The sequence below is a fragment of the Mytilus galloprovincialis genome, chromosome 1, assembly GCF_965363235.1.
Source record: "Mytilus galloprovincialis chromosome 1, xbMytGall1.hap1.1, whole genome shotgun sequence".
NCBI classification, from domain to species: domain Eukaryota; kingdom Metazoa; phylum Mollusca; class Bivalvia; order Mytilida; family Mytilidae; genus Mytilus; species Mytilus galloprovincialis.
The window spans coordinates 24,185,650-24,197,714 of NC_134838.1; the positions used below are offsets into that span (position 1 = coordinate 24,185,650).

Sequence of the window (12,065 nt, forward strand, 5' to 3'; positions counted from 1 at the left end):
TTATCATCAATGGAAAGTGGAAAAGATCGCTGCAAGATGTACGAGTTATGAGGGGTGCAGATGTTGCTAGTGACCACCATCTAGTAATTGCAAACATCAAACTGAAACTTAAAAAGTTGTCTACTTATGTAAACGTGTCAAGGAAATTTGATGTTGGTAAATTACAAGATCCAAAAATCTAGCAAGAGTTTAAACTGGAAATAAAGAACAGGTTTCAGATATTAGACAACCTCACAACTGACAACACAACCACAATATCAGTCAATGATGAATGGCAGCACATACATGAAATCTACACTCAAGCCAGTAAAAAGGTACTAGGATTCAAAAGACAAGTACACAAAGAATGGATAACACCTGAAACTTGGAATTTGATAGATGAAAGAAAAGTAGTGAACACCAAATTTGTCAAACACGTTCTGAGAGAATTAAGGAAAAGCTAAGAACAAAGTATACAGAATGCAACAAGAAGGTAAAAACAGCAACAAGAAAGAACAAAAGAGATTTTATGGAAGACCTAGCAAAAGAAGCAGAAAGTGCAGCTTCAAATCAGAGAATGGGACAGATCTATCAAGTAACTAAACAACTAAGTGGTAAAAATGCTAAGATAAATATGCCTATTAAAGACAAAAACAACAATATGCTAACAACAGAACGAGATCAATATCTCAGATGGAAGGAACATTTTCAAGAAGTTCTTAATCGAAAAGATCCAGATAATATAGCAATTATTCCTGAGGCACCCGTAGACCTTGAAATAGACACAGATGCACCTTCAAAACAAGAAATACAGAAAGCCATTAAAAGCTTGAAAAACAAAAAGGCACCTGGCATGGACCAACTGAATGCAGAACTTTTTAAGATAGATCCAGTTCTAGCAGCAGATACTTTACATCCAATATTCCAGAAAATATGGGAACAAGCTATTATTCCTAACAGTTGGTCTGAAGGCAACATCATTACAATACCAAAATCAGGAGACCTAACTAACTGCAACAACTGGAGAAAAATCACCTTACTATCCATTCCAAGTAAGGTCTTCTGCATAATTTTAATTTCAAGAATAATAGAGGCTGTGGATAAGAAACTACGACAAGAACAACCTGGTTTCAGAAAAGGTAGAGGCTGCATCGACCACATATTTGTCCTACGTAACATCTTAGAACAGTGTCATGAGTGGCAGAGAAAACTACTGGTAAATTTTGTAGACTTCGAGATAGCGTTTGACAGCTTACACCGGGAAAGTCTTTGGGAAATTCTGAGAAACTATGGTATACCAAGTAAGATAGTGCAACTCATCAAGCAATTTTATACAAATTTCTCATGTACCATCAACTCTGAAGCTGACACTACTTTCCTCGTAAAATCTGGATTAAGACAGGGATGTGTTATGTCATCTGTACTGTTCATAATTGCTATTGATTGGGTAATGAGAACAACCTAGTAACACCGGACTGAGATGGACACTTTGTACTACGCTTGAGGACACTGACTATGCTGATGATTTAGCTCTTTTATCCCATACCGAAGACCATATGCAGGAGAAGACCAAAAAGCTAGTAGAAAACAGCTAAAATGATTGGACTTAAGATCAATGCCAAAAAGACAAAGCTAATGTGCCTCAATACAGATAAACATCCTGTCATATTCGTAGAAGGGAAACAGCTTGACACAGTAGAGTCATTTAATTATCTAGGCAGTTGTATAACAACAGAAGGTGGAGATGAAAGAGATATTAAGATCAGAATAGGAAAAGCTAGATCTGCATTCATTAGATTAGGCAACATCTGGAAAACAACAGCCTTTTCAAAGAAGACCAAGCTCAGACTATATAACAGCTGTGTACTCTCTGTACTCCTATGTGGTTCAGAGTGCTGGAGAATGACTGACAAAGACATCAACAGACTCTCCAGCTTCCATAACACATGTCTGCGAAAGATAATGAAAATATTCTGGCCAAACAAAATCTCCAACAAAGACCTACATGAGATGACGAATACCAAAGACATGGAGACTTTGCTCATACAAAAAAAATGGAGGTCGCTTGGTCATGTTATACGCAAACCATCTGATGACATGACCAAGGTAGCCCTTTGATGGACACCAGAGGGGAAGAGAAAGAGAGGCCGACCTAAAACAACATGGAGACGCACTGTAGAAAATGAGTTAAAGGAAAGAGGATATACCTGGGGCACAGTGGAAAGAACAGCAAACAACAGAGAAGAGTAGAGGAAACTTGTCCTTGCCCTATGTGCCATTAGGCATAGCAAGGACTAAGTAAGTAAGTAAGTAATAAAAATTCAAATAAGAATTTTTAAGCAAAATTACACTGTGACACAAGTGTCTCGCCTACTTTTGTTGTTGTCTATGTTTTGAGTGTGATATTGGGATGCACGTAATAGATTAACAGTTAATGTAATAAAATGTTTGAAATGTATGAACAAAGTTTAAAAAGAGTTAGATGGATAAAATGCAAACTGTATGTAATGTAAGTGAAAGAAAAACTAAGTCCATTTATAAGTAATATACGGGAAAAAGGAAATTTACTTCTAGATTCTCGCTTTTGATCGTATGAATTCTGTCCAAGTTTGGTACAAATCCAGGACAGTTTAAGAAAGTTATTCAAATTTAAAAAAAAACATTAACCACAGAGTGAATCTTATGTTTAATTGACAGAAAAACTAAGTTCATTTATAAATAAGTAAAATACGGATAAACAGATTTTATTATTTATAAAATTCACTTCTGGATGCTATCTTATGATCATAAACAAGCTTCTGTCCAAGTTTAGCACAAATCCAAGACATTTTAAGAAAGTTATTAAAATTTTAAAGACTTTTACAACAGAGCGAATGTTATGTTAACTGGCAGAAAAAAAACTATGTCCGTTTATAACTAAAAGTTTTTTTGTAATTTACTTTTTGATACTGTCTTATGATCATAAACAAGCGTCTGTCCAAGTTTGGTAGAAATCCAGGATAGTTTAAGAATGTTATTAAAACTTCAAAAACTCTAACCACAGAGTGAATATTTGTGGACGCCGCCGAAGACGGACTATAGAATCGTTTTGTCTTGATTTTGCGACAAAAGTCTCAGGCTCGACAAAGAACTAAAATCTAGAAAACAACACATTTCAAGTTATGAGATATTTCAGAATCTTTCTTATCTTTCTGAAAGATTGTTTTTAAAGTTTATTTTTATAAAAGCTATATATTCATATTTTACTTTGAAATTCTGTAATGACGTTTTCTTTCTGTTTTCTTATTGGTGGACTTTTTTTGCATATAAGACAATCTTGGATTAAATTCTTTTGACACGATACAATACAAAAGCAAACCCACTGTTGATGCTTATGGAACTAGGAGAGACGCTAATCCTTTTAGAAAAAGCATTTTGTTTTTCAATTTCTGCATTTTACTGATAAATGTAATAAACTGTCATATACTATAGTTATCAATATGTAGTTACCATAATAAATACAGAAGTACTTTAAACTATCTTTTGTAGATCCAACTGTGGTAGTTTTAATTCTAAGGCCGCATACCGCCATTGAGTTATTCAAATCTGTCAGTCAAACAACTCATGCCAAGTCTTTCCACTGGATAGCTACCGATGGCTGGGCTGGAAGGTCGTTTAAAAATGATGACATTAATGATGTATTGGAAGGATCTGTTGGTGTTCAGTTATTCATGGGCGACATACCTGGCTTCAAAACGTATTTTACTAAGTAAGTGGCAAATAACTGTGTTTCATTTTTCCATTACCATCGGTTATCTGATGAAATAGCCAGTTTTTAACTTTGACAATGCAATGTTGTGCACTACCTTAAGTATTCTGTCGACAATTACTTCAAAATTGTCAGGTATACATGTTGTTATAACATTTGAGTGAAATATTTTGTTGGAGGATAAGGTAATATTATTTAAGAATAAAATGCATCTGTTTGTAATTGTCTTGAAAAATAAGTATTATCTTGTTTTAAGGTTTGATTTCATTCTAGCTGTTGAAGTTCGACAGCAAACCACAAAATTTTCATTCAAGTGCATGATATATTGATATAGATATTATAGCGAGTTACTAATTTATTTTGAATCGGCATTAAGCGCATGCAGGACTCGGCACTTTCTCTGGGACTGGTGTCGGCATTGCATTCGAGTTACATTGCAATTAAGTTAGAAATATAATTTGATATATGAATAAAATTGAGAATGGAAATGGGGAATGTGTCAAAGAGACAACAACCCGACCATAAAAAAACAACAGCAGAAGGTCACCAACAGGTCTTCAATGTAGCGAGAAATTCCCGCACCCGGAGGCGTCCTTCAGCTGGCCCTTAAACAAATATATACTAGTTCAGTGATGATGAAGTACGAATTCTTTTGGAACATAGATATTATGTAATTACCTGTGTTATGCAAATTTGAAAGTTTAAGTATAAGAAGTAAAAATGTTATGCAAAAGATTTAGTTTTCGAAGTGCAGGCTGTGCAAAATTCGCATATCGTGGAAGAGAAATTAACAGGAAAGTAAAATTATATCATCAGTGTCTTTTATTTATAAATATCAAAGTTCATGATCGTTAATTTTCATCAAAGTTTTATTTTGAAGTTAAAGATGTCCGCCACAATTGTCATACAACCATAATTATCTAACTAGTATATATACTTACCATTGGTTTATACTATACACGTTACTTGTAGGCTTACCATTGGTTTATACTATACACGTTACTTGTAGGCTTACCATTGGTTTATACTATACACGTTACTTGTAGGCTTACCATTGGTTTATACTATACACGTTACTTGTAGACTTACCATTGGTTTATACTATACACGTTTCTTGTAGGCTTACCATTGGTTTATACTATACACGTTACTTGTAGGCTTACCATTGGTTTATACTATACATGTTACTTGTAGGCTTACCATTGGTTTATACTATACATGTTACTTGTAGGCTTACCATTGGTTTATATTATACATGTTTCTTGTAGGCTTACCATTGGTTTATACTATACATGTTTCTTGTAGGCTTACCATTGGTTTATACTTACCATTGGTTTATACTATACACGTTACTTGTAGACTTACCATTGGTTTATACTATACATGTTACTTGTAGGCTTACCATTGGTTTATACTATACACGTTACTTGTAGGCTTACCATTGGTTTATACTATACACGTTACTTGTAGGCTTACCATTGGTTTATACTATACACGTTACTTGTAGGCTTACCATTGGTTTGTACTATACACGTTACTTGTAGGCTTACCATTGGTTTATACTATACACGTTACTTGTAGGCTTACCATTGGTTTATACTATACACGTTACTTGTAGGCTTACCATTGGTTTATACTATACACGTTTCTTGTAGGCTTACCATTGGTTTATACTATACATGTTTCTTGTAGGCTTACCATTGGTTTATACTATACATGTTACTTGTAGGCTTACCATTGGTTTATACTATACACGTTACTTGTAGGCTTACCATTGGTTTGTACTATACACGTTACTTGTAGGCTTACCATTGGTTTATACTATACACGTTACTTGTAGGCTTACCATTGGTTTATACTATACACGTTTCTTGTAGGCTTACCATTGGTTTATACTATACACGTTACTTGTAGGCTTACCATTGGTTTATACTATACACGTTACTTGTAGACTTACCATTGGTTTATACTATACACGTTACTTGTAGGCTTACCATTGGTTTATACTATACACGTTACTTGTAGGCTTACCATTGGTTTATACTTACCATTGGTTTATACTATACACGTTACTTGTAGACTTACCATTGGTTTATACTATACACGTTACTTGTAGGCTTACCATTGGTTTATACTATACACGTTACTTGTAGGCTTACCATTGGTTTATACTATACACGTTACTTGTAGGCTTACCATTGGTTTATACTATACACGTTACTTGTAGGCTTACCATTGGTTTATACTATACACGTTACTTGTAGGCTTACCATTGGTTTATACTATACATGTTTCTTGTAGGCTTACCATTGGTTTATACTATACATGTTACTTGTAGGCTTACCATTGGTTTATACTATACATGTTACTTGTAGGCTTACCATTGGTTTATATTATACATGTTTCTTGTAGGCTTACCATTGGTTTATACTATACATGTTTCTTGTAGGTTTACCATTGGTTTATACTATACAAAAAAGTCATGTTACTTGTAGGTTTACTATTGGTTTATACTATACATGTTACTTGTAGGCTTACCATTGGTTTGTACTATACATGTTACTTGTAGGCTTACCATTGGTTTATACTATACATGTTTCTTGTAGGCTTGTTAAAGGTAATCCGAATAATCCTTGGTGGCAGGATTACACTGATACGGATGTCGATGGATGTACTCTAGATAAATGTGGTAAGAACACGTCAAGTTGTATAATTGTAAAGTCTTAGGTGTAGTGTACACGTACGAGTTTTGTGAAGGATAATAGATCGTGCACTAATCACCAATTAACAGCAATAGCTTTATAGCAATAAAGATATGAATACAGGGAGGAACATAACTAAATCGTTTATACGATTAGGGACTAGGGAGATAGAAACGTTAAAATGGTTAATCAATCAATTGAAATCAGAGAAGAAAATATTTGGAAATCATCTATACAGAGTCGACCAGAACTTTGTCGTTACTATGAAATTCAAAACAGACTAAATATATAATTCCAAATACAGACGTTTACTTCTTGCCGTTGTCTATCCGCATTTGAATACTAAATTATTAGTTATGGTAAAACTGGGCTCAATAGCAATAAAGGATGGCCAGTGCTCTTTATATGGATGTTATTCCAAAGATATTGTTTAACACTTAATTTTGTACTGTGAAAATTTTTGGATGTAAGATATTACGTGTTTTACGGAATTGTTGACATTTTACCAGTCCAGGAATCTGAACGCTTTTTTCAGCAAGATGATAGCGATATAATCGTAGCTTTACTTGGTGGCATTACAGATTTTATACATTCTTTAAACTCTGAAAACCAGAGAAACATGATGTGTTGCTTGGCAGATCATATATTTCATCTGTGCAGAAAATTTAAAGGCGAATTATCTGAGCATAGGTTTAATTTTGGTCACTAGAATATTTGCATCAAACACATGTAGCATGTAGATATATTATACATATATATATATACAACTCGTCTAAACATCAACCCAACAATGTTAGATCTGTAAATTTGCTTTCGCAAACTTTTTGTTCTTCCCTCGCCGGGATTCGAACCTATGCTACTGAGATATCGTGACACCAAATCGCCTGCACTGTAGCCGTCCCGCTAGACCACACGACCACCTGGGCTATATACATATATGTAAAATGAGTTTTTTTCTTTTTTTTCTTTTTTTTGTGTGTGTGCTTTAATTGTAGTTTGTATTTATATGTTGTTCATTTCTTGTAATTAGTATACTTGTGTTTAAAAATGTAAATCTTCAGTATAATGGAGGGAATAAAGAGAATCAATCAATCAATCCCTTTTAAAGAAAACAAAATATTTGCCCGAAAGTAACAACAATATTTTGTTTGCCTGAAAGTAACAACAACATGTCTTTTTGTTGGTAGACAGAGAACCTAAAGAATTATGTTTCAAAGTGATATTTTAGCGTCAAAGCAGTGTGGCACTTTCTTTACACAGGGAAAATGATTCATTGTTTCAATTCGGACCTTGGGACTGAAATTTGACGTCCTCATGCTGATGGCATAAATTGAACGTAGGGCATATTATTTAACGTCTTCATTTGAACCTGACGAGGCTTAGTGTCAATAAACAAAAGAAAAAGAAAATCTCCCCTCATAATGGATAATATTTCAGCAGCGGAAGGGAAAAGTAAAGTCACGAAAGTAAATGACCAAATCATTTTTTTAGTGTAATGTACTGTAATCTTAAAATTTCTCACAAAACCATCAACAATATCTTATTTGTAATGTTAACGCAAACAATTTCAAAATATAAAATCAGGGTCTCAACTACTGACCCCAAGTGTAAACATACATTTTTAAATAAGATATCTGACGTATTTATGAAGTTTGTATGGAACCGATATCAGATTGTAAAAATTATACAGGTTTTACAGATTAATCAAGGTTCACCAACACACTTTGGCAAAAATGCCTGTGTTTACACTATAAACTTTTCTCTGTGTACAAGTCTACCAAACAAATCCTCTCGTCAACTCCGTCGACCCCCTTTATAAAACACTGATTTGTTTGAAATGTGTTCTCGTTCTGAATATGGACGCAAAGCTAAACACTGTGAATCAATCAATCTTTAATAATAACTCGGTTTTAGCTAATTAATTTTGATTGAATAATTCTATTGTAGATGTTGAAGAGTTTGGAATTCTTCACTATATCAACGATGCTGTAAAAGCATTTGCATATGCTATTAGAGGAATGCACGAAGCTTATTGTGGTAACATAGTAGGTTTATGCGACAGTTTAAAAATAGCACTCCGTGATGGAACTCGGCTGCTAGAATTCCTTGGTAACGTGTCTTTTACAGGTGTGTTTGAAAGTCAAACTAGATAATACAAGTCGTCGTTTAAAGCTTTTAACCAAAGTGCATGTAACCGTGAGTGAATTATATAAAAAGAGTTTTGTCAGACAAAGATATGACATTAAATTAAAGGGGACTTGTCCCTTATCAATCCTCGCTTAGTACTATATTCATTTTACCATCAATTAAAGGTTATCTGCCCACGTTGTTTTCCTATTTTTGTATTATGACTACCTGAAAGCTTTCCTTTTTATCAGCTAGAACTCATTCCCTCTGACACTACAAGGCTAACGTTGAATCAGTTCGATATGCTTAGTCTGACAATAACTTTCATGTTTGCGCATAATCATTCTGTTCATTCTGTTAACCAATTTGGTGATGCATTGTCTTTGAAAGATTTAGACGGAATTCTCGCTTCTTTGTGATTATTCAGATTTAGACGAATCTGTCGCTTCAATGTGTTTATTAAGATGCAGACGGAGCTGTCGCTTCTATGTGTTTATTAAGATTAAGACGGAGTTCTCTGTTCTATATATATGTGTTTATTAAAATTAAGACGGAGCTGTCGCTTCAATGTGTTTATTCAGATTTAAACGGAGCTGGCGCGTCTATGTGTTCATTGAGATTTACACAGAGCTCTCGCCTCTATGTATTTATTCAGGTTTTATATATACGCTTCTTAAGATTAAGACGGAGCTGTCGCTTTTATGTGTTTGCTAGATTTAGATGGAGCTGGTCGCTTCTATGTGTTTATTAAGATTTACTCAGAGCTGTTGCTTTTGTGTGTTTATTAAGGTTTTATACAGAGCTGTCGCTTCAATGTGTTTATTAAGATTTATAGACAGAGCTGTCGCTTTTGTGTGTTTATTAAGTTTTTATACAGAGCTGTCGCTTCAATGTGTTTAATAAGATTTAGGCGGAGCTGTCGCTTCTATGTGTTAATCAAGATTTAGACGGACCTGTCGCTTCAATGTGTTTATTAAGATTTAGACGGAGATATCGCTTCTATGTGTTAATTAAGATTTTGACGGAGTTTTCACTTCTATGTGTTTATTAGGCGATGATTCAAAGAACGGCAATAGATCTTGTAACAAAGATCCATTTTCATACATAAGTTTGATATTTTACGATATGACTTTAACTACAAGTGGCAAGCAGCAAGGAGTCTATATATAATATATATTCATTTGTACGCCGTTCCAGGAATCAGATATAAATTTCTTTACTTTGACATTTATTACAATTTGTTCAAACATTGCCGATTTATATCTAGACAAATTGAATAATCGCCTGTATTTTATTGGAAACTGTATATTGTAAACCCTTCTGTTTAATGTGTTGTTTTGGTTTTCATTGACACATACAATTTGAATTTCATTAAATTTGAATATAAAATGTGTAGTATAACTGAAATCGAAAGTAATTAAGTGCTTGGATAACTTTTGTGCTTTTTACAGATTCTCAAAGAGAGCCGTTTCAATTTGTCAATAGTTCAGAGGGACCAGCCCGTTACAGCATTCTGAGGTACAGGTCAAAGAAGAAACAGTGGGAAACAATAGGAAACTTTTCACGTAAGTTTAGTGTTAGATGTCATTTTGAGGTACAGTTCTAAGAAGGAAAAGTGGCAAACAATAGGAAACTTTTCACGTAAGTTTAGTGTTAGATGTCATTCTGAGGTACAGTTCTAAGAAGGAACAGTGGCAAACAATAGGAAACTTTTCACGTAAGTTTAGTGTTAGATGTCATTTTGAGGTACAGTTCTAAGATGGAACAGTAGGAAACAATAGAACAGTGGGAAACAATAGAAAACTATTCACATAAGTTTAGTGTTAGATGTCATTCTGAGGTACAGTTCTAAGAAGGAACAGTGGCAAACAATAGGAAACTTTTCACGTAAGTTTAGTGTTAGATGTCATTCTGAGGTACAGTTCTAAGATGGAACAGTGGGAAACAATAGAAAGATTTTCACGTAAGTTTAGTGTTGGATGTCATTCTGAGGTACAGTTCTAAGAAGGAACAGTGGGGAAAAATAGGAAACTTTTCACGTAAGTTTAGTGTTAGATGTCATTCTGAGGTACAGTTCTAAGATGGAACAGTGTCAGAAATTCTTACTTTTAAAATTCAATTGAAAATAGTTTACACTTAAATAATTTACATACCTGGTGAATAAAATACAATTATGTTTTAATTATTTATTCCAAACAACAATCTACATTGAAGGGTGATGTGTGATGTTGGGAGGTTGCGGTCTTCACTTTTTAACCCTAACATCACGTGCTGATTGGAATTATTTTATTCACCTATGATGTTTAAGCGTCAATTTTGAATTTTATAAAGTTACTTTTTATTGGTCAACTCTTCTCTTTTTATGTTACAGATTTTATATGATTGACATATGTTTTATTTAGTTACGTAAAACCAGTTAAAGGATTATCAAAATCTTTACTTACTTTACAGAATTATTAAGTGGACAATAGAAACACTTTAGGGTTATTTTCCTACGGCAAATTACAAACATTTTTAATCTTTTAAAAGATGGCAGTTTATTTAATTTATTTCTCAACGTCACATTAATAATAGATATGATCAAAAGAACTTTAGAAATGAGATTAACTATATTATTAACAAAAAAACGACACTATTTAATATAACTTAATCTTACGCCACCTACTTTGTCTTGGAGCTTTAGCAATGCAATATAATTCAATTTTATTTATTTATTAGTTTATTTGTTTCAATTTACTTTATTTTATTTTCCTTTTCCAACATACAATTTTCAATCATTATATAAGGAACAGTGGGAAACAATAGAAAACTTTTCACGTAAGTTTAGTGTTAGATGTCATTCTGAGGTACAGTTCTAAAAAGGAACAGCGGGAAACAATAGAAAACTTTTCACGTAAGTTTAGTGTTAGATGTCATTCTGAGGTACAGTTCTAAGAAGGAACAGTGGGAAACAATAGAAAAATGTTCACGTAAGTTTAGTGTTGGATGTCATTCTGAGGTACAGTTCAAAGAAGGAACATTGGGAAAAAATAGGAAACTTTTCACGTAAATTTAGTGTTAGATGTCATTCTGAGGTACAGTTCTAAGATGGAACAGTGGCAAACAATAGAAAACTTTTCACGTAAGTTTAGTGTTAGATGTCATTCTGAGGTACAGTTCTAAGAAGGAACAGTGGGAAACAATAGGTAAACTTTTCACGTAAGTTTAGTGTTAGATGTCATTCTGAGGTACAGTTCTAAGAAGGAACAGTGGGAAACAATAGAAAAATGTTCACGTAAGTTTAGTGTTGGATGTCATTCTGAGGTACAGTTCAAAGAAGGAACATTGGGAAAAAATAGGAAACTTTTCACGTAAGTTTAGTGTTAGATGTCATTCTGAGGTACAGTTCTAAGATGGAACAGTGGCAAACAATAGAAAACTTTTCACGTAAGTTTAGTGTTAGATGTCATTCTGAGGTACAGTTCTAAGAAGGAACAGTGGGAAACAATAGAAAAATGTTCACGTAAGTT

General features: G+C 33.7%; 1 protein-coding gene across 2 annotated transcripts in view; it reads left to right on the forward strand.

Annotated features, from left to right (window-relative positions):
* LOC143070474 (metabotropic glutamate receptor 2-like) overlaps positions 1-12,065 on the forward strand; it is a 48,542-nt gene that overhangs the window by 9,991 nt on the left and 26,486 nt on the right. Inside the window, exons 5-8 of one of the 2 annotated variants that reach the window (XR_012976542.1) lie at positions 3,508-3,727; positions 6,334-6,416; positions 8,377-8,556; positions 10,008-10,121. Coding sequence is in view for 1 of the 2 variants with exons in the window: in XM_076244754.1 (XP_076100869.1) it covers positions 3,508-3,727; positions 6,334-6,416; positions 8,377-8,582 (509 nt within the window). In the remaining variant the exon portion in view is untranslated. Of the gene's footprint in view, positions 1-3,507; positions 3,728-6,333; positions 6,417-8,376; positions 8,712-10,007; positions 10,122-12,065 lie in introns of those variants that run through there. The other variant, XM_076244754.1, reaches the window with a different exon arrangement.